General features: G+C 46.5%; 2 protein-coding genes across 8 annotated transcripts in view; both read right to left on the bottom strand.

Moving 5' to 3' along the window:
• Positions 1-175, bottom strand: part of STK31 (serine/threonine kinase 31) — a 482717-nt gene extending 482542 nt beyond the window's left edge. For all 6 annotated transcript variants that reach the window (XM_029589101.1, XM_029589104.1, XM_029589105.1 and 3 more), the window contains exon 1: positions 40-175. In XM_029589101.1, coding sequence (XP_029444961.1) covers positions 40-160 — 121 coding nt within the window. In that variant the 5' untranslated portion in view covers positions 161-175. The remainder of the gene's footprint in view (positions 1-39) is intronic.
• A 7745-nt stretch (positions 176-7920) lies between these two features.
• The window catches only part of FAM221A (family with sequence similarity 221 member A), a 129865-nt gene continuing 110554 nt past the window's right edge, over positions 7921-27231 (bottom strand). For both annotated transcript variants that reach the window (XM_029589099.1, XM_029589100.1), the window contains one exon: positions 7921-8150. In XM_029589099.1, coding sequence (XP_029444959.1) covers positions 8076-8150 — 75 coding nt within the window. In that variant the 3' untranslated portion in view covers positions 7921-8075. The remainder of the gene's footprint in view (positions 8151-27231) is intronic.

Here is a 27231-nt window from a genome sequence, read left to right as displayed (position 1 = left end):
ATTAAGGACAACATAAATAGCCCGCAGTGGTTAACTCACCCCGCCTCTCTGCACATATACACTTCAACCACCGCTTCCGGCGTTCCCCCTCTCTGGTGCACGTGCTACAAATCCACAGGTGCGCGCGACTACAGCGCGCCAGGAGCTCTGCGCAGAGCATGCGCACCAAACGAAAACCCTCTCGAATAAACCGCGGGCATCCAAAAAAAAAAAATATATATATATAAAGGGGCTGCAGGATAAAGGGGAACGGTCAGTCACGAGTACATGACCCAGAAAAGCTCGCTGGATCCTGTGCGAGGGTTGTGTCTGCCCTCGACCTGAAAGTATTCCAGATGTCAACCCGCCCTCTCGTGGAGCTGTTCCACGTGCCACGAATCCAGGCTGCTGTCCAGAACCTATTCGTTTCCTGTGCTTATTTATTTATTTTATTTATTTCAAAACTTTTCTATACCGTCATTTAGTAGTATACCATCACAACGGTTTACAGATAGGCACATAAATAAGTCTGGTTAGGATTATAAATTTGCTAGTAGGTGCCAATAAAGTTTCGGTTACATGATTCAAATAATATACGCTATTTGGATTGTGGATTGGAAATTCCATTTATATGAATAATAGGATATCCATATATGAGATATCCTATTGTTTCTGGCGGCGTACCCTGATGTCTATCATCGTCCTCTTCTAATTGATTTGTAATTTCAAAGTGACAAATTAACTACAGGATTGCCCCCAAAACACATTTATATGTAATTTTCCGATTATTCAAACGAAGATATGACCAGACTTCCTTTCTGAAAAATAATAAACTATTGGTTGTTAGTATTCTCTCTCTCACAATGGTACCATTTATTATAGTTACTCAGTCCCAGATTGCAGCTGCTGGGAAAAAAAAATTCCCTGTCATCCCAAAACACACTTTTTTATAGTCCTTAGGCAATTCTGAAGAAGTTATAATTACACATATTTAAAAAAAACAAGTATAATATGTGTAAGTAACCAGCATTCCCAATGCCTCTTACTATTACAGGTTTTTATTTTGAGGGGAAAATTTCTCTTGAGTTACCCTAAAAGGTTAAGTTGCTTACCTGAAACAGGTGTTCTCCGGGGACTACAATGCAACAGTCACACAAGTGAGTGATGTCATCCTACAGCACCAGGATAGGGCATGCTTTTCCTCTTTATGCTCAGAATTTTCCAGATCTTTGAACTGAGCATGCGCAACTGTTCCCACTCAAAAGCCTTTGTCATAGAGTCTCTCAGTTTGGTCCAATAGATTTCACAGGTGCTTTTCAGGAAGGAGGGAGGGTTTATGTAACTGTTTGCATTGCTGTCCATAGAGAATACCTTTTTCAGGTGAGCAACTTAGCTCTCTTCATGGAGAACCACGGAAAAATAGCCATATAAGTGGGACTGCCTAGCAAGGTTTGCCCTTTTATATTCTTCTTGTCTTCTTTTTTTTTCGCAACCCTGATATTGTGGCAGAAAACTGATAAACATATTTTTGGGTTTTTTGTTTTTTTATCTCATATCTACTGTCTGTAATATTGATCTTGCAAAGGCTGTGTCTATAACAAGGCATTTTTCCAGACAGTAGTGTTATAATTAGTGAGGTTTGGATGGACCCTTGGACACAGAGGCAGCTGACCACGCCCACGGGGAAATCCTGTGAGGGGCCACAGGTCAGGCTCAGCTCAGGACACAAACACAGAGATTGATCTTTTATTAGACAATGTGATGAAGCCACCAGAGGTGGCAGTGGTGAGCAGCAGAAGTAGCCCGGCTGGGCTAGTATCCCTCAGGCGCTGGAACAGCGACTCCTCCGGTAGCAGTGCTGTAGTGGAAAGAACTGAGAATAATGAGTACATTGGAATATGCACAAAGCCCCAGTATGGAGAACCCCAGGAGAGGGAGAGCAGGCCCTTGAGGAGCGAGTACCTGATCCCTGAGAGCTGAGAGGCTTGAAGGTAATGTACTCACACAGCGGTTCCACGTAGGAGATGGCACCAGGGCTGGAACGGAGGCAGGCCCTCGAGGAGCGAGTACCTGGTACCAGGGAACAGCTCTGAAGTGAAGATGGTAGTACTCACTGGTGTTGAAGATAGCAAATCCTTCCAGGCAGAAGAGAAGGTAGGAGCACGCAGCGAGTCAGGGAACATGGGCCCTCGAGGAGCGAGTACCAGTTTCCTGATAGCAACCTGGAAAGCAAGTGAGACCCCCGAGGAGCGGGTACCCCGTTAGCGTTAAGAGTCCAATAGAAGATTGGAGAGGCAGAGTAGCTGGGTATGGAGAGCGAATCCCATCCGTAAGAATCCCCCTTGCTAACTCAAAGGCTAGCAAACATCGTAGGCTTTAAATATCCGGGCAGCATGACATCATCACAGGGGGACACCCCTGAGGTTCACACCAAGTAGGAAATAAGAGTGAGGGCTGCGCGGCGCATGCGCCCTAAGGTACTAGCGGAGCATGGCGGGAGGCAGCGCCCAAGCCGGTCCGGGGACACCGGAGAGGATGGCAGGCAGACGCCGCGGCAGCCAGGTGTCCATCCATAGCGAGAGGAGGTGCAAAGAAAGAAAGGTAGGCGGAGTGAAGCCGTCCGGAAGGGACGGTTTCAACAAGTAGTGCTTCATAAAGGTATGTTTGGTGGACCAGGTTGCTGCTTGTAAATATCTGAAACAGGTATACTATTCTGGAAAGCTGTGGATGTAGCTACCGCTTTTATTTGTTGTGGCTTCACTGGACCAGGTAAAGTTATGTTTTGTGAAGTATAACAGTATTGGATACACTGGGATAATCATCTGGGAATTGATGCTTATTGACACTCTGACCCTTCTTGTTCTCTATAAGATAGGAAGAGTTAGATGCTTTTTCAAAAAGAATATTACATCAACTGAAACTGTTAAAAATACAGGACTTCCGCACTATCTTACAAACACTTATATTTTCAAACTTCGACTACTACAACTCCCTTTTACTAGGCATACCTCAAGTCTACTAAAACCATATAGTTACTTCAAAATGCCTCTGCAAGACTCTTACTAGGGATAACATTCGAACACATCACCCCTTCACTGATTTTGCTGCATTGCCTTCCAGTACAATCCGAAATTCATTATAAAGTATTATCTCTAATTTTTAATATCATCAACAATATTAACTCATGTTTATTAGGAGTGACAATTCAACACTACACACCACAGAGAACCAGACAGAGACCTAAGATCATAAAACAAAGGACTTCTAATTGTACTTTCCACTCAGAACACAAACTTAACGCATTTAAGAGACCGAATGTTTTCCAAAGCATGCCCCAAGTTGTGGAACACACTTCCAGATTCAATACATCAGATAACAGAAAGAAAGAGTTTCAAGCATGAACTGAAAAATGACTCATTAGAAATGCTTACAATTTAACGTAAAATACCATTATGCGGATAACTGCCACATCAGTACCAGAGATAATGTTAGTGAAGCAAGCAATAAAGAATGAAAGATATGAAGTGTATTGTTAGTAGAATTGACCAAAAAAAATGTATGAATATGAACTAGATTATATAATAGTGTGATGTGATAAAGAATATTTATAATTATGAACTAGAATATGTATACGCCGTGGTGTTGAACGAGAAGGTGGATGTTGATATACAGCATGTGATCGTTGACCATGAATATGAATGTGGATATTATAAACAATTGTGATCTTCTTTTGGAACGATGGTATATAAAACACCTAAATCAATCAATGTAAGAAATGACTTTAAATGTTGCAGTCTCAGTAAATAAGTCAACTCAGTAATTAAGCCAGATATTAAAAATCTTTTCTTTAAAATGACCTTTAAACATCACTAACCTTATGCAGCTGTTAAAGAGAGAACTGACAGCTTGTGCTAACTTCCCTTTCTTCCTATAAAACTACTAGCTGCTTTTGCCCAGAATAGGCCTGAAGAACGGTTATGGGCCTCTTCCTGGCAGAGCATAAGTGAAAAGCGTGAGGTTAGAATTAACCCCCACCCCATGAACCCCCTCCTGAGCTCTGTACCAAACATTTACACAAACCTCTCCTTTACACTGAAACCACCAGCTATCTGTCAGGACAGATCTTACAGGCCTTTTCTTGTCAGAGGACCATGGTGGATGGCATAAAGATAACCCCCCCTTTCTTTCTTTATATTTGCAATTTCTGCTTCTGTGCATACCTCTTACAAGATAATGTAGCCATGTCATTTAGAAACTGCATGTAGAAATACCTGCCAAAAACTGATAAGCACCAGGGGGTGGAGGCAAGGGGCTCTTTGTAGTTGCAAAGAAAGATAACTGGAAGGGTGGAACAAGAGGCAAGGTGCTTATCAGTTGTTGCAACCATCCCTTCCTGATGGCTTCACTCCGCCTACCTTTCTTTCTTTGCACCTCCTCTTGCTATGGATAGACGCCTGGCTGCCGCGGCGTCTGCCTGCCGTCCTTTCCTGGCGTCCCCGGACCGGCTTGGGTGCTGCCTCCCGCCATGCTCCACTGGTACCTTAGGGCGCGCGCGCCGAGCAGCCCTCACTCTTATTTCCCCCTGTGATGATGTCACGCTGCCCGGATATTTAAAGCCTACGATGTTTGCTAGCCTTTGAGTTAGCAAGGGTGATCTTATGGATGGGATTCGCTCTCCATACCCAGCTACTCTGCCTCTCCAATCTTCTATTGGACTCTTAACGTTAACGGGGTACCTGCTCCTCGGGGGCCTCACTTGCTTTTCAGGTCGCTATCAGGAAACCAGTTCTTGCCCCTCGAGGGCCCATGTTCCCTGATTCGCTGCCTGCTCCTACCTTCTCTTCTGCCTGGAAGGATTTGCTTTCTTCAACACCAGTGAGTACTACCATCTTCACCTCAGAGCTGTTCCCTGGAACCAGGAACTCGCTCCTCGAGGGCCTGCCTCCGTTCCAGCCCTAGTGTCATCTCCTACGTGGAACCGCTGTGGGAGTACATTACCTTTAAGCCTCAGGGATCAGGTATTCACTCCTCGAGGGCCTGCTCTCCCTATCCTGGAGTTATCCATACTGGGGCTTTGTGCATATTCCACTGTACTCATATTTGTGCATATTCCACTGTACTCATTATTCTCAGTTCTTTCCACTACAGCACTGCTACCGGAGGAGTCGCTGTTCCAGCACCTGAGGGATACTAGCCCAGCCGGGCTACTTCTGCTGCTCACTACTGCCACCTCTGGTGGCTTCACCACATTGTCTAATAAAAGATCACTCGGTGTTTGTGTGTCCTAGGCTGAGCCTGACCTGTGGCCCCTCACGGATTTCCCCCTGTGGGCGTGGCCAGCTGCCACAGAGCCCAAGGGTCCACCCAAACCTCACTAATTATAACATCAGTGTGGTAAGAACAAGGAAGAAAAACAGGGAAGTGAAACTAGAGCTTCTGTTAGCAAAAGGGTATAAAATACCAGCTTGCAAGCTTGTCCAAATAAGATCTTTTCACTGACTCTTTGTGTATTCACTAACTAATCATTCCCAGATAGGAATTTGTTTGTTTCTTACAGCTTGGGGGCTCGTGTCCGGGATCCAGCCATCGATGACACCAGGTGCTGTTGGCAGATGAGAGGAAGAAGCGTCCTGTTGATTTCAACAGTCCTTAACTCTTCACCGGAGGTCAGGTGTCTCAATTGACGGGACCCGAGACAAGTGAACTCTGAAACTATCTCAGGCGTTGGATGTAGGCACACCTACGTGACAGCCAAGCAATTTCCATGCACGGAACCAAGGTAAGGGAAGTGACTATTGAATAGTACCTTGGTGGCTGGGATTGTGAACCTGAAAGTGTGTGTGGTGCATGAGACGTTTCATAGACACGAAGTGAGAGTGAAGTCCCGCTCTGCGGTTCTCTATCTCCGAGAGGAGATGAGCCGGAAACGGACAAAGTGTAAGGCCTTGAGCGTGAGCGACAAATTCCAGAAAATTCACAATGGGGAATAGGGTGCCTAAGATTAAGAAAGGGGAAGGGAAGGACCCCTTTAGGATTCCTCCAGATAGTCCATTAGGGAGGATGTTCAAGTCATGGGATGACAGGTTATGTACAAAAGTAAAGGATAAACAGAAAATGATTAAGTACTGTTGTTTCGAATGACCCAGGCAAAGAATTAAGCTGCCTGCAGTCTTTTGGCCAATGTATGGGGCAGATGAAAATTGGCTATGTTAAATCCTAAATATATGTTTGTAAATGAGAAGATACCCTTTTCTCAGGAAGAAGCAGATTATGCCGCATGCTTGACAGGCAGTAGAGAAAAAATGCTGCCAGTCCAGATGATAGGGCCTAAAACAGGACCCAGGAGTAATCATCCCTGGGAAATACAAAAGACCGGAACTCTAAAAAGGTAGGATCCGTTGGATCACCTGCCACCTTTTGAGCCGCCTACTGCCCCTCCCCCATATAATCAGGCAGGTGTTGAAGAAATGGAGGGGAATAGAATAGAAGGACCAGAGGAAGAAGGAAAGGATCATGGGATGATCCTAAAATAGATTGGGATGAATTAGAGAAAAGAGCTGCTGAAGTACAGAGAAGGAAAAAAGAAGAGGAGGAAAGGCAAAAACAAAGGTTAGATAAAGAAGCTGAACAATGTACAAAAGATATAGAACGATACCCACGCCCGGACCCGCCAGGATCTGGAGCTGGGAGGAAAGATAGAGGTGAAAAAACAAAGCAAGACTGGAGCCTTGGAAAGAAGATTTATTGATTGAATATATATATATATATATATATATAGATTGAGACGACATATACCGACAATCCCATCTTATATTCGTAACTGACACAGTCTTGCCAGTAAGCAGAAATGACTACTCAGGGTACAATTAACTGTTAACGCTTATAGCAATACTCATTGGGGCGGATTTTCAGAGCCCTGCTCGCCTAAATCCGCCCAAAACCGGGCGGATTTAGGCGAGCAGGGCCCTGCGCGCCGGTGAGCCTATTTTACATAGGCCTACCGGCGCGCGCAGAGCCCCGGGACTCGCGTAAGTCCCAGGGTTCTCCGAGGGGGGCGTGTCGGGGGGGCGGGCCCGGTCGTCGCGGCGTTTCGGCAGCGTTTTGGGGGCGGGTACGGGGGCGTGGCTATGGCCCGGGGCGGTCCGGGGGCGTGGCCGCGCCCTCCGTACCCGCCCCCAGGTCACGGCCCGGCACGCAGGAGGCCCGCTTGCGCGCGGGGATTTACTTCTCCCTCCGGGAGGCGTAAATCCCCAGAGAAAGGTAAGGGGGGGTGTAGCAGGGCCGGGCGGGTGGGTTAGGTAGAGGAAGGGAGGGGAAGGGGAGGGGAGGGCGTTAGAGGATTCCCTCCAAGGCCGCTCCGATTTCGGAGCGGCCTTGGAGGGAATGGGGGTAGGCTGCGCAGCTCGGCGCGCGCCGGCTATACAAAATCGATAGCCTTGCGCGCGCCGATCCAGGTTTTTAGCAGATACGCGCGGCTCCGCGCGTATCTACTAAAATCCAGCGTACTTTTGTTTGCGCCTGGAGCGCAAACAAAAGTAGGCCTATTCGCGGAGTCTGAAAATCCGCCCCTAAGATTTTGGGGACAGCAAAATACTGCCAGTGTGAGGTCTAGTGGAGTGCTGTACAAGAGCCAATACTGTCAAAGAAAGGAGCACTGTACTGGAGCCACTGCCACCAGTAATTAAGTTGGGGGGCCCAAAGGTTCGCCTAGGGCACCAAATATGCTTGCACTGGCCCTGAGTGTGTCAGGGAAGACTTACATAGAAACATAGAAACAGACTTGATGACTCTAATGGGGGAGGGGGTGTTTCAGATCCATGCAATTGTATGGACAGTGGACGTATGCATCCTGGAAAGAAGGCCTCTTTAAATCCATGTGGAACGTCTTATTTGAAGCTACAATGATCTAAACACAAATTTAAATTTAAATAAAGCAGAAAATATTTGTTAAAATATATTTCACCAGTATGTCAGTACATGTGAAATCATTTCTAGAAAACAAGCCATCAAAAACATTAATGGTAGTGTAATTGAATAATATAATACAGTGGTTGTATATGTATCTGATTGAATAGTCTCCTGTGGTTCCATAATCTTCAAGGATGCTTTGTTTTGGATGGTGCTGGATCTTTATTTTTTTTCAGTGCTTTTGCAGCCCTTTCATTCTTCAACTGCAATTTAAGAAAGCCATTAAAAAAGTATTCCAGCAACAATTCTCATACAGTAATAAAGAATACCTGGAGTAAAAATGGAAATCTTCGCAAAAGTATATTATATGTTCTGTAGTTATTTGGATTGCTAAAGGAATAGGACTAATTCCTGGAGTTCCTAAAAAGTCCCTCAACATGCAATAAGATCTGAAAATGGGTGAGGCAGCATCGTGCACATTAACATATTTTTTGTGTTCAGAAAGGCATTATATTTTTATTTGTCCAATTTTTTCTATCACTTTATTTCATTTGTATGTATAGGACTTTTGTATTCATGATATGGCTGCAAGTTAGCTGCTGGTTTTAATTCTGGCAGTACTTTAGGCTTTAATGTCTGCTGTACATAATTAATGAGATGAAAAATGTGGTATTGCTATAGTGGTTGCATTAAAAACAATGTGGTCATAATAATATTGCCACATTGAGAAACTCATTTTTTCCCACACTAAGTGATCCAAAGTGAAAGACTAGTTAGAATTAGGAAACTTACCCCATACCCTGAAACACACTGGGCCTCCAAGTCCCCTCCCAAATAAATCTGAGTGTCCCCCAAGCCCCACAACACTCCAATTTGGGCCCATCACTCACCCCTTGTCCACATTCATGGTCTCCAAGGTTCTCTGAAACTTTACCAACAGGAGGGAACCAGTTTCTCTCTTCATAGCTGGTGGTGCCAAATCCAAAATAGTGCTACTGACACTCTTAGCTGAACACCAAAACATTGAGACCTGCATTTCTTTTTTGGGAGGGATTGGCGAATGGATTGGGAGGGGGCCTAGAGGCCTATTTTTTAGTTAAATCAGACCATCAGCTAGAATGCAAAGTTGTTACTTTTAACAAGTATTCTCTGAAGACAACGGATCATTAATTGTACATGTGAGTGACATAATAATCGCTGGCATCAACATGGACCTTCCAGAGTTTTCTAGGAATTTCTGAAATTCCTACTGTGAATGTGTGGTAGTTCCCATGCTCCTGAGGCCCTGCAGCGTGCCTCAGTTCTGTAACTATGCTAATAAGCTCGACTCCAGAGAAGGAAGAGAGATGATATGTGTGACTGGTGATTTGCTGTGTTCAGAGAACACATATTACAGTTAAGCAGCTCTGAAGACAAACAAATCACCCATCACACATGTAGGCACTTCAAGCTAAGAGTTCTCTTCCAACAAAAAGAGCAAACAAAATAACAAAGAACAGTAAACTCTTTTTAGCAGAAATATCATCCATTTTTCTTTTAAATTCTTCATTTTTTAGGAAGATAACTGTAAATCATAAAAATGGGCTCAGGGCAGACTGAAGTTGGGAAAAATGTGCTGTTATGTCGAAAGTCATTGTTTAACCAGTAATGAATGTATATGTGTGGACTAAACTTTTCGTCTCAGCCTAGCATATCTCTTCTATGAAGGTTGATATTAAATGGGCCACCAATGCAACCATGACCTTGATATTATGGACCTTTATATACACCTCCAAGGTCAGACCAGCTTAGGTGAAGGTGAAGCATATACAATCTGCTATTCAATTGGAGTTCAATAATTGTGATTTTTTTTTTGTTTGCACTGTTAAATATCTGGATTAAATTTGGTCTCTTACAGGTGATAGTTTCAAGGGCAGATAAGGGGAGCCTTTCCCAGTTCTCCTCATATCTTTAAACTTTCTGTAAAATTATGGCTAAGAGGAAAGGGAAGATTTCTCCTCCCTTGACTGGGAATCACGAGTTGTCCATTATCCCTTTCTTGGTGAAGAAAATTTTAAAAAGGACTTCAACCAGTGAGATAGCTTTGTAGCTTCTAGCCCCATTTCTCAGCTAGCCCCTAGTCCAGAGATTTACCACCCTCTAAATTTTACACCAAACCACCTCTTCTCTTGGCTTCAATGGTGTAGCAGAGAAGTTAAAGTTAGTGTCCCTGTCTTCATCTCATCCCATCCCATGGATGACCTACGGACTGTAGTTTTTTACTTTTTAAGAGCAGGAGGAACTCCCGGAAGAGAGGCAGTCGGCGGCATCCTGGCCACGCAGGAGAAGGAGGAGACATCCGAAGCAAAGTATCCCACCACAGTTATCCCATTCCTGGAATCTGCACAAATAACTCATTTCATCAGGTCCTTACTATCTTCCTCCAAACTAGAGACCAGAAAAACTATTTTTGAAACACACTGCTTGCATACTCAAGGGGTTAAGAAAGTAATCTCTCTAAACTTTATGTACTCTTGCAGGGAGCGCAGGCTACTAAATTAGATTGTTCCTTGGCGTGGGAAGGAGAGCTCAATTTAACTTGGAGTATTGAAGAATGGGAAGATTTGTTTCTTCAAGCTCGTAAAAGCTCCTTGTCCGCTCAACTCCAAGAGCAATGCCTGAAAATGCTGTACCGATGGCACTATGTGCCCACTCGCTTGGCTAGAATGTATCCGAACTCATCAAACCTCTGTTGGCGCCAATGTGGGCACGTTGGAACTTACCTGCACATTTGGTGGACCTGTCCAGTTATTACTTCTTACTGGCAGGAGGTTACTGATTGGATTTCCCTTATGGTAGAACAGACCATACTGGCAGACCTGTCCTACGCTCTTCTCGGAAAACCAGTAGAAGGCTTACCTTTCCATATTCAGCGACTGTCAGCAAATCTACATAGTGGCTCGCAACGCCTTGGCCTGCAAATGGCGGAGTCCTACTCTACCCACAATGGAAAATATCGTAAGTCGCTTGTATAAATTACAAGTCTTGGAGCACATTACCACTACTCGACACCACCGTATGACAATGTACCAAACGGTTTGGGCTCCTTTTCTCTCTTGGTACCAGACACAAGATACTACGTAACCTGCTGGTGTTGTAATCCCTTTTGACATTCATGCTTCAAGTTAGGATTCCGCTATGTTCCAGTGCTTACTCTAACCTTTTATGACTTTCATATTAACATGGCTGGGACACTAAATGCCTCCTATTGATCTTCCTTTCTTTTTTGCATTTCCATATCCTCAATTCTACAATTCCGCAGTTTTGATATGCTGTACATTGCTATTTTAATGCATTATTTACAGATCAGTGGTGACATCTGGCGATTATGTTTCTGTCTGATTCATTATCTGCTTATGTTTTGACTGTTACCTGCTGTTAACATGAAACGAGTTTGGTAGGGAGGGGGAGGAATGGGGTAAGAATATTAATGATTGTGTACTTCATAAGACTTCCTTTTGTTCTCATTTACTGTGTATGTACACTGTTATGTTGTTTTATACATTTGCCAATAAAAGATTAAATACAAAAAAAAAATTAACAAGAGATAAACTAAAAAATAAGACTAATTCACATGTCAAGTTTTGCATAGATCAGGAAAGGCCTGAATAAAGAGATAGTGTTAGATGGCTTTCTTGAACAGATTTTTATCTGGAATTAAACGAATTTCTGGTGGCACTGAATTCCAAAGTATGGGTCCGGCTACTGAGAATGCACGCTCTCTGGTGGAAACTAGTCTGGTAGTTTTTGGCAATGGGACTTGTAGTAGGAGTTTGGTTTTGGAGCGGAGATTCCTGAATGGGGTGTAAATGTGAAGTGAAGCAGAAAGCCAAGAGGTATTATTACTGTAAATAATAGTGTGAAGGATCATTAGAGTTTTATACTGCACATGCCACTTAACAGGAAGCCAGTGAGGTTTATGAAGGACTGGAGAAATGTGATCACAGAATTTGGAATTGTGTAGAAGCCGTGCTGCCTAGTTTTGTAGTAACGGTAATGGGCGGGTAGTGATTTGCGGTAGGCCTAATAACAAAGAATTACAATAATCTATATCGGAGAGAATTAGTGATTGTACAACTGTGCGAACAACTGGTTATCTCGAAGATGTTGGAGGACACGAGAGACATCTCGGCGATTACATGTAATACAGAATCGTGTATGTATTTAATAATTCAATCTCTTATCTAATGGCCCTGCCTAAGTCCACTGGACCCTTTTCTTTCCTCTACTCCTCCCAACTTGTTTCCTCATCTCCCTGTTACATGTAACTTTAATTTTTCTCTTTCTAAAGCATTTTTTTTATTATTCCCGTTAATTGTAAACCGATGTGATATGCAAATGAATGTCGGTATATAAAAGTTTTTTAAATAAAAAAATAAACATTTAGGTCCTTGGAGAATACCCGGATATCATCAAGGTATATGACTACACATTCGTATAGTAGATCTCAGAAAACTTCGTTCATCATGTTTTGGAAGATGGCTGGCTCATTGCAGAGTCCAAACAGCATAACCAGATATTCGTAATGGCCGTCTCTGGTGTTGAAGGCCGTCTTCCACTCATCACCTTCTCGTATATGGATTAAGTTATAGGCTCCCTGGAGATCTAACTTTGAGAACACTCTAGCCCCTTGTAAGTGGTCGAAAAGTTCCGGAATAAGCGGCAAGGGATAGCGAACTCTCCTGGTGATGGCATTCAGCTTGACCATTGGCCTGTGGATGATAAGCTGATGTGAAACTTTCAAAAGGGAAACTTTGATAAAATGAGAAAAATTGTTAGAAAAAAACTGAAAGGAGCAGCTACAAAAGTAAAAAAAGTCCAAGAGGCGTGGTCATTGTTAAAAAATACCATTCTAGAAGCACAGTTCAGATATATTCTACACATTAAGAAAGGTGGAAAGAAGGCAAAACGATTACCGGCATGGTTGAAAGGGGAGGTGAAAGAAGCTATTTTAGCCAAAAGATCTTCATTCAAAACTTGGAAGAAGGATCCAACAGAAGAAAATAGGATAAAGCATAAACGTTGGCAAGTTAAATGTAAGACATTGATAAGACAGGCTAAGAGAGAATTTGAAAAGAAGTTGGCTGTAGAGGCAAATACTCACAGTACAAACTTTTTAAAATATATCCGAAGCAGAAAGCCTGTGAGGGAGTCAGTTGGACCGGTAGATGATCGAGGGGTTAAAGGGGCACTTAGAGAAGATAAGGCCATCGCAGAAAGATTAAATGATTTCTTTGCTTCAGTGTTTACTGAAGAGGATGTTGGGGAGGCACCCGTAATGGAGAAGGTTTTCATGGGTAATGATTCAGATGGACTGAATCAAATCACAATGAACCTAGAAGATGAGGTAGGCCTGATTGACAAACTGAAGAATAGTAAATCACCTGGACAGGATGGTATACACCCCAGAGTTCTGAAGGAACTAAAAAATGAAATTTCAGACCTATTAGTAAAAATTTGTAACCTATCATTAAAATCATCCATTGTACCTGAAGACTGGAGGATAGCAAATGTAACCCCAATATTTAAAAAGGGCTCCAGGGGCGATCCGGGAAACTACAGACCGGTTAGCCTGACTTCAGTGCCAGGAAAAATAGTGGAAAGTGTTCTAAACATCAAAATCACAGAACATATAGAAAGACATGGTTTAATGGAACAAAGTCAGCATGGCTTTACCCAGGGCAAGTCTTGCCTCACAAATCTGCTTCACTTTTTTGAAGGAGTTAATAAACATGTGGATAAAGGTGAACCGGTAGATATAGTATACTTGGATTTTCAGAAGGCTTTTGACAAAGTTCCTCATGAGAGACTTCTAGGAAAAGTAAAAAGTCATGGGATAGGTGGCGATGTCCTTTCGTGGATTGCAAACTGGCTAAAAGGCAGGAAACAGAGAGTAGGATTAAATTGACAATTTTCTCAGTGGAAGGGAGTGGACAGTGGAGTGCCTCAGGGATCTGTATTGGGACCCTTACTTTTCAATATATTTATAAATGATCTGGAAAGAAATACAACGAGTGAGATAATCAAATTTGCAGATGACACAAAATTGTTCAGAGTAGTTAAATCACAAGCAGATTGTGATAAATTGCAGGAAGACCTTGTGAGACTGGAAAATTGGGCATCCAAATGGCAGATGAAATTTAATGTGGATAGTGCAAGGTGATGCATATAGGGAAAAATAACCCATGCTATAATTATACAATGTTGGGTTCCATATTAGGTGCTACAACCCAAGAAAGAGATCTAGGTGTCATAGTGGATAACACATTGAAATTGTCGGTTCAGTGTGCTGCGGCAGTCAAAAAAGCAAACAGAATGTTGGGAATTATTAGAAAGAGAATGGTGAATAAAACGGAAAATGTCATAATGCCTCTGTATCGCTCCATGGTGAGACCGCACCTTGAATACTGTGTACAATTCTGGTCGCCGCATCTCAAAAAAGATATAATTGCGATGGAGAAGGTACAGAGAAGGGCTACCAAAATGATAAGGGGAATGGAACAACTCCCCTATGAGGAAAGACTAAAGAGGTTAGGACTTTTCAGCTTGGAGAAGAGACAACTGAGGGGGGATATGATAGAGGTGTTTAAAATCATGAGAGGTCTAGAATGGGTAGATGTGAATCGGTTATTTACTCTTTCGGATAGTAGAAAGACTAGGGGGCACTCCATGAAGTCAGCACGTGGCACATTTAAAACTAATCGGAGAAAGTTATTTTTTACTCAACGCACAATTAAACTCTGGAATTTGTTGCCAGAGGATGTGGCTAGTGCAGTTAGTATAGCTGTGTTTAAAAAAGGATTGGATAAGTTCTTGGAGGAGAAGTCCATTACCTGCTATTAAATTCACTAAGAGAATAGCCACTGCCATTAGCAATGGTAACATGGAATAGACTTAGTTTTTGGGTACTTGCCAGGTTCTTATGGCCTGGATTGGCCACTGTTGGAAACAGGATGCTGGGCTTGATGGACCCTTGCTCTGACCCAGTATGGCATTTTCTTATGTTCTTATAAAGTGACCCATCTTCAAAAAATGGTCGAAGATGACCCAAATTACAGTATTGTTCTGGGATGGAGGCAGGTCTGTAATAAAGTCCCTCGAGATGCTGGACCATGGCTCGGTAGGTGCTGGAAGTGGTTGAAGTAAGCTCCAAGGCTTTCCAGTAGGCGGTTTCTGTTGGGCGCAGACAGGACATGGGTCCACATAGTTTCGAGAGTCTTGCACCGTGTTGGGCCACCAATAGTGTCTTCGTAACATCTCTAAGGTCCTGGCACGACCAGGGTGTCCTGCCAACTTGGAATCATGAGCCCATTTCAGAACTCTTTCAGGTAATCTACGTGGAACGACGGTCTTTCCAGTAGGGACTGTAGTGGTCACAGCAAGGAATATGCAGGCGGGATCTATAATGAAGCTAGGGTCTTCAGGGACATATTTATGTTCAAACGATCTGGTAGTGCGTCAGCACGGAGGTTCTTAGAACCTGGGAGGAAACAGAGAATGAATTTGAACCGTTCAAAGAAGAGCGCCCATCTGGCTTTTTGGGGATTCAGGAGTTGAGCCTTTTTAAGGTGCTCAAGGTTCTTATGGTCAGTGAAGATGGTAAACTTGTGTTGCATCCCTTCCAACCAGGGGTGCCACTCTTGGAGTGCCAACTTGACTGCAAAGAGTTCTCGGTCACCAACGGTATAACGTTGTTCCGTAGGAGAGAACTTATGTGAGTAGAATGAACAGGGTATCAGTTTACCTTTGGGAGAAAACTGGCTCAAGACGGCTCCTGCGCCAGTTGCAGAGGTGTCAACTTCTACGACGAATGGACATCTAGGGTCCGGATGCTGAAGGCAAGGGCCAGAACAGAAAGCCTCCTTAATCGTCTAAAAGTGGCTTGTGTTTTAGGTGTCCATACCCGAGTGTTGGCCCCTTTCCTGGTCATAGCGGTAAGCGAGGCAACCAAAGTAGAATAATTGGCAGTGAAGCTCCGGTAATAATTGGTAAAGCCAAGGAAACGTTGAAAGGCCCTTAGGCCTACTGGCTGGGGCCAGTCGCGGATTCCCTGGATATTCTCTGGATCCATAGAGAACACTTGATTGGATATGATATACCCGAAGAAGGGTAAACGATTGTTGCGTCCGTCGCTGCTCGACGCCCTCACTCCGCCCACTTTACCACTGTGGCAACTCCCTCCGGGTCTGATGGACGGTTAGCTGCCGCGGCCTCTTCTTGCCGTCTCCCTCCAGCGTCCCCGGACCGGCACGACGCTGTGGATCCACCATGTTCCTGATGATGTAGGGCGCGCGCTCTGATTGATGTACCAGCAAGGGCGCGAACCTCGGGGGCGTCCCCCTGAGATGACGTCATCCACTTCTAATATAAAAGGTCTCAGAATTTGCTAACACATCGAGTTAGCAAGGATTCGTCCAAGCTACTCTGCCTCCTCGGACTTACCAGGTGTACCCGCTCCTCAAGGGCCCATGTTCCTGAATACTCTGAAGATTCTCTACTGCCTGGAAGCTATCGCAGATACAGACATTTGTGAGTACCACCGCTCTCTCAGAGCTTTCCCTGGAGCCAGGTACTCGCTCCTCGAGGGTCTAACCCTTTCCAGCTACTGAGCTTTCTAAAGACCTTATGTGAGTTTTGTCATCTACTTCTGGCTATGAACACAGCATACCCTGTCTACTCACTATCTATAGTTTCTCCACAGCTCAGCAACCCTGGGATCGCTGTTCCAGTACCTAAGGGACTTCAGCCCTGCCGGGCATATCAGCTCACTACTGCCACGTCTGGTGGTTCTACTAATCTGTCTAATAAAAGAACTATCTGTGTCTGTCTCCATACCCAAGCCTAGCCGGTGGTCCCTCTCAGGATATCCTCCTGGGGGCGCAGTCATCTGCCATCGGCCCAAAGATCCACCTATCTACATTCCTCTACAGCTGAGTGCCCTCTCCAAGCACTCTGCTGGTAACAGATTGCTACTCTCTCCATCAGGAGTCTTCAGCAACAGATTCATAACAGATTGCTAACTCCCTAGCAAGTCCACAACAGATTGCCAGCTCCCTAGCAGATTCATTACAGATTGCTAACTCCGCAGTCTTAACCCTAACAGATTGCTTACTACTCCCAATACATTAGCTGAGCATATCAGACTGCTACCTCCTCCCTTCTACAGGAGCTAGTTCATAACAAGATTGCTAACTCTTCACGGAGTTCCTAACAGTTGCTAACTCCTGCAGTCAGTCATAACATATACTCTAATTTATTGTAAAGCTAAATAATGTTTATCTATACTTATCTACTCTAAATTATTGTAAAGCCTGTTGCTACGTTACGTTACAATGTGAACCGAGGTGATGTTTTTGACGTGCCCCGGTATATAAAAAATTCTTAAATAAATAAATAAATAAAATAATAAATAACAGATTGCTAACTCCTGCAGGCAAGTCCACAACAGATTGCTAACTCCTCCCTGCTACAGGAGGAGTTCATATCAGATTGCTAACTCCCTAGCAGGTCCTCAACAGGCGATGGCAGATGACTGAACGAGAGAGCGGAGGAGATAACGCAGTATGGCCCAAGAACAGGAGTGAGTACCTGGTTCCAGGGAAAGCTCTGAGAGAGCGATGGTAACTCACAAATGTCTGTATCTGTGATAGCTTCCAGGCAGAAGAGAATCTTCAGAGTGTTCAGGAACATGCGCCCTCGAGGAGCGAGTACCGGTTCTTATCTGCAATCTGAAATAAAGAAAAGAGAGCGAGGCCCCCGAGGAGCGGGTACCCCTGGTAAGTCTGAGGAGGCAGAGTAGCTTGGGAGTAAAGCCGAAGCAATCCCCTGTTTGCTCACTCGATTCGTTAGCGAATACTAAGACCTTTTATATTGGAAGTGGATGATGTCATCTCAGGTGGACGCCCCTGAGGGACGCGCCCTTGCTGGTACATTAATCGGAGCGCGAGCGCGCTCTACGTCAACAGGAACATGGCGGATCCGCAGCGTCAAGCCGGTCCGGGGACGCTGGAGGGAGACGGCAAGAAGACGCCGCGGCAGCTAACCGTCCATCAGACCCAGAGGGAGTTGCCTCAGAGGTAAAGAGGGTGGAGTGAGGGCGTCGAGCAGCGACGGACGCAACACTGGTGTTGTAGGCAGCGGTGACTTCCTGGCAGACGTTATATTCAGTAGCAGGTCCAGGAACGTGGGCCCTCGAGGAGCAAGTACCGGTTCCAGACTGCGACCTGAAAAGTAAAAGAGAGAGCAAGGCCCCCGAGGAGCTGGTACCCTTGGTAAAGTCCGAGGAGGCAGAGTAGCAAGGTATGTGGAGAGCAAATCCCATCTGCAGCGATACCTGGAGGCAGCTAGGTAGGAAACCCTTTGCTAACTCGATTAGTTAGCGAAAAGAAAGACCTTTAAATATCCGAAGATGATGATGTCATCTCAGGGGACGCCCCTGAGGTTAGCGCCACTGCTGGTACTTGAGTCGGGGCCGCATCGCGCACGCGCGCCCCTAGGCCTCAGGAGAACATGGCGGAAGGCAGTGTCTAGCCGGTCCAGGAACGCCGGAGGAGGTCGGCAAGATGACGCCGCGGCAGCCAAACTTTCATCAACCAAGAAGGGAGTCAGCAAAGAGGTAAGGAGGGCGGAGTGGAGACGTCGGGCAGCGACAGTCACAACAGTACCCCCCTTCAAAGGGCGATCTCCTCTTCGGGTACCAGGTTTGTGTTTTGAAGGATGCGCGATGTGGAACTGACGAAGCATCTCTTTGTCCAAGATATTGGTCTAAGGCTCCCAAGAGTTTTCTTCGGGGCCGAAACCCTCCCATGATAGGAGGTATTCATAAGTATTGCCTCTTTTCCGAACGTCCAGAATCTCTTCGACTTTGTACTCTAAGTCGTTTTCTGCATTGATGACAGGTGGGTCATGAGATTTGGAAGTAAATTTGCTGAGTATGAGCGGTTTCAGAAGTGAAACGTGGAAAGCATTATGGATGTTGGGACCAAGTGGTAGCTTCAGATGGTAAGTGACTTTGCCAATACGTTGAAGGACTGGGAATGGTCCCACGTAGCGAGGAGCAAACTGAGAGGAGGGTAGTTTAAGTCTGAGGTGCTTGGTTGACAACCAGACCTTGTCTCCTGGCTTGAAGACTGGAGCTTGCGAATGGTGCGCATCGTAGTACTTCTTAGCACAGTCACTCGCTTTGATTAGCATGTCCTTTGTCTGAACCCACAGATTATGGATATCATCAGCAGTGGATTGAGCTGCTGGGGACGTCACTGAGAGCTTCAGTGGAAGTGGCGGTGTTGGGGAACGTCCATAGACCACTACAAAAGGAGACAATCCAGTAGATGTTGCTGAATGAGAGTTGATGGTGAATTCAGCCCATGGAAGCAATTCGGCCCAGTTAATCTGTCGGGACGTGACTTAAGCTCGAATAAACTGCTTCATTGTTCGATTCATCCGTTCCATCTGGCCATTCGACTGCGGATGATAAGCTGAGGTGTAGTCTAGAGAGATGTCAAACAATTTGCACAAGGCCCTCCAGAATCATGCCGTGAATTGGGACCCACGGTCGGATACGATGTGAGAAGGTAATTCGTGGAGGCGGAATATGTGCTTTATGAAGAGCTTTGCAAGCTCCAAGGCTGAAGGTATGCCAGGGAGCGCCATGAAGTGTGCCATCTTGCTAAATCGATCCACTGTCACCCATATGGTATTCATTCCTCCGGAAGTAGGTAAATCATCTACAAAGTCAGTAGCGATGTGCAACCAGGGTCGTTCCGGAACTGGCAGAGGTTGCATCTGACCCCATGGTTATCCAGAAGCGGATTTGTTCTTAGCACAATTGGTGCAGGATGCCACGTAGGAATAGGTATCCTTTTTGATGGTAGGCCACCAATACAGCTTCTGTATCTTGAGCAGGGTCCGGCATTGACCAGGATGACCAGCCAGCTTGGAATCGTGCGCCCAGAAGAGCACTTTCTTCCTGAGTCTTTTTGAAACAATAGTCTTACCAGTGGGTACAGACTGAGTGGATGCCAAGAGGATCTTCTTCGGGTCAGTTATGTGCTGTGGCTCATCAGGCACATCCTCTGAATGAAAGGAGTGTGACAGAGCATCTGCTCTGGTGTTTCTATCTCCAGGGCGGTACTTCAACACAAAATCAAAACGATTAAAAAATAAGGACCATTTGGCCTGTCTGTAATTCAGACGTTGTGCGTGGATACTCTAGATTTTTATGATCCGTGAATACGGTTACTTGATGTTGAGTGCCTCCTCGAGCCAAGGCCGCCATTCCTCAAATGCAAGCTTTATTGCCAAGAGCTCTTTATCGCCGATCCCATAGTTTTTCTCGGCTGGAAAAATCTTCGTGAGAAGAACAGGGACGTAAGGCTTTCGAGTCTCCTGTTTGGCTCAACACAGCCCCCATACCCACATCTGAAGCATCAACTTCAACGATAAAGGGCTTGTTCGGGTCTGGATGCTGCAAGCACGATTCTGTGGAGAAGGCAGTCTTCAATTTCTCGAATGCGGAAATGGCCTCCGCTGACCATTTTGAAGCATTGGCACCCTTGCGGGTCATCGCAGTCAAGGGTACGGTTAAAGAAGAATAGTTCTTTATAAAGCTTCGATAATAGTTGGTGAACCCCAGGAATCTCCTTAAAGCCTTTAGGCTGGTGGTTTGGGACCAATTCTTGATACTTTCAAGTTTGTGAGGGTCCATTTGGAAGCCTTCTTTTGACACGATGTAGCCTAAGAAAGGCACTGAGTCTTTGTGAAATTCACATTTAGAGAGTTTGGCGTACAGCTGGTGTTCGCGAAGACGGTGGAGTACTTGCTTGACATCTGCAATATGGGTGTCCAAATCCTGGGAGAAGATTAGTATGTCGTCCAGGTAGACCACAACATTCTTGTACAGCAGGTCCCGTAAGATGTCATTCATCATATTTTGGAAAATGGCGGGTGCATTGCACAACCCAAACGGCATTACAAGATACTCGAAGTGGCCGTCTCGTGAGTTGAAGGCCATTTTCCATTCATCGCCACTCCGAATGCGAATGAGGTTGTAGGCCCCCTTCAGGTCAAGCTTTGAAAATATCTTGGCCCCTTGCAGCCGGTCAAACAGCTCCGAGATTAACGGCAAGGGGTAAAGGTCTTTGATTGTGATGTCATTAAGACCTCGGTAATCGACACATAGACGTAGGGTACCGTCCTTCTTCCCCACGAAGAAAAAGCCTGCGCTGGCTGGCGACTTTGATGGTCGGATAAAGCCCTTCTGGAGATTTTCTTCAATGTATTCTGACATTGCTTTATTCTCAATGGCTGAGAGAGGGTATACCTGTCCTTTCGGTGGCTCAGCATTGGGCTTCAGTCTTATGGCACAGTCATAGGGCCTATGTCAGTGATGGCCAACCTTTTGCGCTCAGTGTGTCGAAATTCATAAAAAAACCGAGCATAACTCGGGTGGTGTGTCACTTCTAGAAAAATCCATAATTTTGTGATATTTGTAGCTCTAATATTAATAACAAAGTTATAATTTTAATATATGTTCTGTATTTATTAATAAAGCAAAAACAAATAATTCTTTACCTTACCTGCTTAGTGACTTTTTTGTTGCTGAATTTCATTGGCTAAATCTTCAATTAAAACACTCTCCCCCCCCCCCCACAAACTCTTACTCCCCTGGATTTTCTCATACACACTCATGCTCTCACTCTCTCTGGCTCCCTCACATACACACAAACACACACACACACACACACACACACACACTGAACCCCAAGCAAGCTCCCATTCATTTTCACACCACTCCCGCTCCATCCTCCAGGCAGGCACCAATTCATTCTCATGCAGGCACCCATGCATTCACACACATACACCCCCATGCAGAGTCCCATTCATTCACATGCACACACTAAAGGCAGACCCCCCTCTCTTTTGCAAACCTCAGAACCTCTCTCATTCCTCTGCTGCCACTGTCATTGCTGCCACATGGCTATTGGGGAGATGCCGATTGCTGCTACTGACACTGAAGCCCATTCTGCTGCCTCCTCTGTGCAGGCCCGGTGGGCTTCCATTTTCTCCATGCTGATCTCGTACATTGTGAGATCCGCATAGAGAAAGTGCTATTCTTGCACATTCCCAAAGATTACATGTGCCAATCACTAAAAAGTAATTTATTTCGTTTTTTACCTTTGCTGTCTGATCTTCATTTTCTAATTGGTTGGTCACAGGCTTTTTTTTCCCACCTTCCCTTTCTTATTTTTTCCCGCCTTCCCTTTCTTATTTTTTTTGCCAATTCCTTTTATATTGTCTTTTTTCTGTTTCTTTTCTCTCTATCTTCTTCCCTCAAACACACAGGTTCTCATTCTCACATGCATTTCTCTCTCTCACACACACACAGGCTCTGTCACATGCTCTCTCTCATACAATCATTCATACACACAGTCTCTCACTGGCACATGCTGTCAGACTCTCACACACACAGGCTCTCTCTCACTCCCACATGCTGTCTTGCTCAAGCACATGCCGTCTCTGCAAACATTCAGGTCCTCACTCTCACACACAATCTCTCAACTCATCTCATACACGCACACACACACACCCTGTATAGACCCTCAGCCTCTCTCTCACCTCTGGGCCTCCTCTTCGCGGGTCGTCGCAGGATGGGCTCTGCGGCAGCCCTGCTACCAGGCCTCTTCCTCTTCTCGGGCCGCTGCGACTTGGGATTTGCGGCTGCTCGTAAACGCAAGCTCTGCTCCTCTTCTGCACGCGCCGATGCTTCACCTCCTTCCAGCCCACGTGGCTCCAGCAACGTTTACTTCCGGGGCCGCACAGGCAGGAAGGAGAAGGAGCATCAGCGCGTTTAAACATGATCTTTTTCTTTGGGCCGCGGCCCTGCCTATCTGCCTGACGCTGCGCCTGGGGGCATTGGGGGGGGGGGGGGTGGAGGGATCCGGAGGGTGGGGGGATACTAAAAAGCTAGTTTTAAAGGGTCGGCGCAGCCGATAAAAAAAAAAAAAAAGGCTCGGCGCAGCTGATTAAAAAAAAAAAATTCCTGATAGTCCACGAAACGCTGCGCGTGTCAGCAAAAAGTCTCGGCGTGTCACCTCTGACACGCGTGTCATAGGTTAGCCATCACTGGCCTATGTGGAGGAAGAATATCAGCTGCTTCTTTGGAAAATACAGCCGCGAAGGAAGCGTATTGGGGCGGCAGTCCTGGCATCACTGGAGTCGTAGGCATGCAAATGATAGGCGAGACTTCCTTAAGGCACCTCCCATGACATTCTGGGCCCCAGCGGGAGAGATCCAAGGAGGCCCAGTCGAATTGGGGTTGGTGCACTTGCAACTAGGGTAACCCCAGGAAGATAGGGTGCATGGCCCTTTCTAATACAAAGAAGGAGAGCGATTCAGTGTAGAGAGCTCCGGTGCGGAGAGTAACTGGTACGGTTTGGCAAGTCACGTCGCCCGGTAAGGGCTCTCCATGAATGGAGGATAACAATAGTGGATCTTTCAACTTGATGAGGGGAATCCTCAGGTATTCCACTAGACGTCTGAGAATGAAGTTGCCTCTTGCCCCTGAGTCCACCAGGGCAGGAGTCTGAACCGTGACTGGTCCATAGGTCAAGGAGACTGGGAGAGAGAGCGGAGGAGAGGGCGTAGTGAGGCCTAAGAACAGTCCTCCTGCAGGACTTAGGCCCGTCCATTTTCCAGACGAATGGAGCATGTAGAGACGTTGTGGCCAGGCTGACCACAGTACATGCATAGGCCGTGCCTCTTCCGGAGTCTTCTCTCTTTGGAAGTCAAATGTCCATGACCAAGTTGCATCGGTTCATCAGCATCAGCAGCAGGGATTACTGGAACCATCCAAGGTGCAGGTAAGCACTAGCCTGTTTCAACCTAGGTAACACCTTAGGCCGGAGTTCCTTCACCTTGTCCCGGAGCCGGTGATCAATCTGAGTGGCCAAGGCTACTAGTTCATCCAGCGAGTCAGGTGTTTCACAAGCAGCCAGCTCGTCCTTTAGACGGTTATCCAGGCCTCTGAAGAAGAGAGTCTTGAGACATTTGGGGTCCCAGCAGAGTTCTGCTGCAAGAGTTTTGAACTCTATGGCAAATTCAGCCAATGATCTGTTGCCTTGCTTCAATTCAACCAAAGCAGAACAGGCGACAGCAGTTCGGGCAGGGTCATCGAAAACGGATTTATGTCCTGCAAAATAGGGTCCTTGCGTTCCCACAAGGTAGATGCCCAAGAAAAGGCCCTACCATCCAGGTAGGAAAGGATGTAGGTAGTCTTGGAGAGAGCCGTAGAAAATAAAGATGGCTGTAGGATAAAATGCATGCAGCACTGGTTTAAAAAGCACGAGTATTCTGGATTTCTCCGGAAAAGCAGATTGGAGCCACCAGTGGTACAGCAGTCTTTAAAGTTACCTCCTGTAACTGACCTTCGTGGCTGGAAGCTGTTTCTTGAACCTTCTGTGTGTATAGCTGATGGAACGCTGAAGTAAGTTTCTCCAAGGCGTCTTGCTGCTCCGAAATGCGCAGGGCCAGGCCCGGTATGGCCAGCAAGGCATTGAGCTGTGCCGAATCCATGGAGTTAGCAATCTGTTATTATTTGTGATAGTTATGGGTGGATCCTTGGGCCGGTGGCAGATGACCACGCCCCCGGGGGAAGATCCCAAGAGGGACCACTGGTCAGGCTCAGAGTTGGAAGACAGACACACACAAGTTCTTTTATTAAACTGCTTTTGTGAACCACCAGATGTGGCAGTAGTGAACTGGAAGAGCCCAGCTGGGCTGTAGTCCCTCAGGCACTGGAACAGCGATCCCAGGAAGGCTGAGCTGTAGAGAAACTGAGATAGTGAGTAGGCAGAGTAGGCAGAGTTCAGGTACAGAACCTTGATGGTAACACTCACACGGTAGTCTCTTAGAACAGCCCAGGAGCTGGAATGAAGTAGGCCCTTGAGGAGCGAGTACCTGGTTCCAGGGAAAGCGCTGAGAGAGAGATGGTAACTCACTGGTGTTGTAGGCAGCGGTGACTTCCTGGCAGAAGTTATATTCAATAGCAGGTCCGGGAACGTGGGCCCTCGAGGAGCGAGTACCGGTTCCAGTCTGTGACCTGAAAAGTAAAAGAGAGAGCGAGGCCCCCGAGGAGCGGGTATCCCTGGTAAAGTCTGAGGAGGCAGAGTAGCAAGGTATGCGGAGAGCGAATCCCATCTGCAGCGATACCTGGAGGTAGCTAGGTAGGAAACCCTTTGCTAACTCGATTAGTTAGTGAAATGAAAGACCTTTAAATATCCGAAGATGATGACATCATCTCAGGGGGACGCCCCTGAGGTTCGCGCCACTGCTGGTACTTGAGTTGGGGCCGTGCCACGCACGCCCCCCTAAGCCTCAGGAGAACATGGCGGAAGGCTGCGTCAAGCCGGTCCGGGAACGCCAGAGGAGGTCGGCAAGATGACCCCGTGGCAGCCAAACTTCCATCAACCAAGGAGGGAGTCGCCAAAGAGGTAAGGAGGGTGGAGTAGAGACATTGGGCAGCGACAGTCGCAACACAATGCCACCAGGTGACTCCTGGTGTCCCCCTGACGACTGATGTAAGCCACCATGGTGAAACTGTCCGAGAGTACACGCACCGCCCTGTGGCGAATCAGCGGGAGAAAAGCCTTGAGAGCCAGACGGACCGCTCGGGCCTCCAGTCGATTGATATGCCAGCGGGACTGCACCGGGGACCACCGGCCCTGAAAAGATTGCGACTGGCAAACCGCTCCCCAGCCAGAGAGGCTGGCATCTGTTGTGACTACTATCCATTGCGGAGTCGGTAAAGATATGCCCTTCAGGAGGTGCCGGTGCAAGAGCCACCACTGCATGGCGCCGATGGTAGAGTTGGAGAGCGGGAGAGCCATCTGAAACTGTTCCGAGACCGGCTTCCACTGGGAAAGCAAAGCTTTCTGTAATGGACCCATATGCGCAAAAGCCCATGGGACCAGGTCAATAGTGAAGGCCATGGTCCCCAGCTCCTGGAGGTAATCCCTCGCTGTAGGGAGAGGCATGAGGAGGAAATTTCGGACCTGGTCCATCAGCTTGAATGCTTGAACGTCCGGAAGGAACACCTTGCCTACTCGGGTATCGAAGCGAGCCCCCAGGAACTCCAACACCTGGGAAGGCCCCTAGATGGCTCTTGGGAAAGTTGATTATCCACCCCAGAGAAGTGAGTAGAGCTAGAACTCTGTTGATTGCCAGTTTGCAAAGATTCTCCGACTTGGCCCACACTAGCTAATCGTCCAGATAAGGGTGCACCAGAACTCCTTCCCGACGAAGAGTGGCTGCCACCACCACCATGACCTTGGAAAAAGTGCGCGGTGCTGTGGCGAGACTGAAGGGGATGGCCCGGAACTGAAACTACTGGCTCAAGATGTCGAAGCGGAGATACCGCTGATGCTCGACCCGGATCGGGATGTGTAGGTAGGCCTCCATCAATTCTAGGGAGGCCAGATATTCACCGGGGTAAACAGCAGCTATGACCGCCCTCAGGGTCTCCATCCAAAAATGAGGTACCTTGAGAGCTCGATTGACCCTCTTGAGATCCAGAATGGGGCAGAAGGAACAGTCCTTTTTTGGTACCACGAAGTAGATGGAATACTGGCCGGCGCCTTGTTCCTCCGTGGGGACTGGGACTATGGCCTCCAGTCCGAGCAGTCTGGAGAGAGTCTGGGATACGGCAGCCAGTTTCCAATGTCCACAAGGGGATACTATGTGTAGATCCGGTAGGTCTCGAGCAAAGTCTAAAGCATAGCCTCTCTCAATTATGTCGAGGACCCACTGATCTGACGTTATTTTGGCCCATTCCTTGAGGAAGAGAGATAGATGACGACCTAAGTTTGGAATGGAGGAATGGGCCAGCCGAATCTCATTGGGAGGCAGGTTTGGTGGTGGCGCGCTGAGGGATAGCATCTCGGAAGGCACGGCGACCTCGAAAGGACTGAGACCAGGACTGAGATCTGGAGGAGTTTCCCCTAGAGAAAGCCCCTCTTGCCCAATCATTATATCTCCGCTGACCCCGAAAACGGGTACGAGTTGGGAAGAAGGCTCTGGACTGTTTCGGGCGGGCCTCAGGCAGTTTATGAACCTTGTTTTCACACAAGGATTTAATAAGCTGCTCCAGGTCCTCGCCAAAAAGCAACTTACCCTTAAAAGGAAGCGTGCCCAACTGTGCCTTGGAAGAGGAGTCTGCCGACCAATTACGGAGCCAGAGTAGTCGTCTGGCCGAGACCGCTGAAGCCATCGCCTTTGCCTGGATGTGGAACAGGTCGTAAAGGGCATCCG

Source organism: Rhinatrema bivittatum, chromosome 2, assembly GCF_901001135.1.
Source record: "Rhinatrema bivittatum chromosome 2, aRhiBiv1.1, whole genome shotgun sequence".
NCBI lineage: Eukaryota > Metazoa > Chordata > Amphibia > Gymnophiona > Rhinatrematidae > Rhinatrema > Rhinatrema bivittatum.
This window is presented reverse-complemented; position numbering and strand designations above follow the sequence as displayed.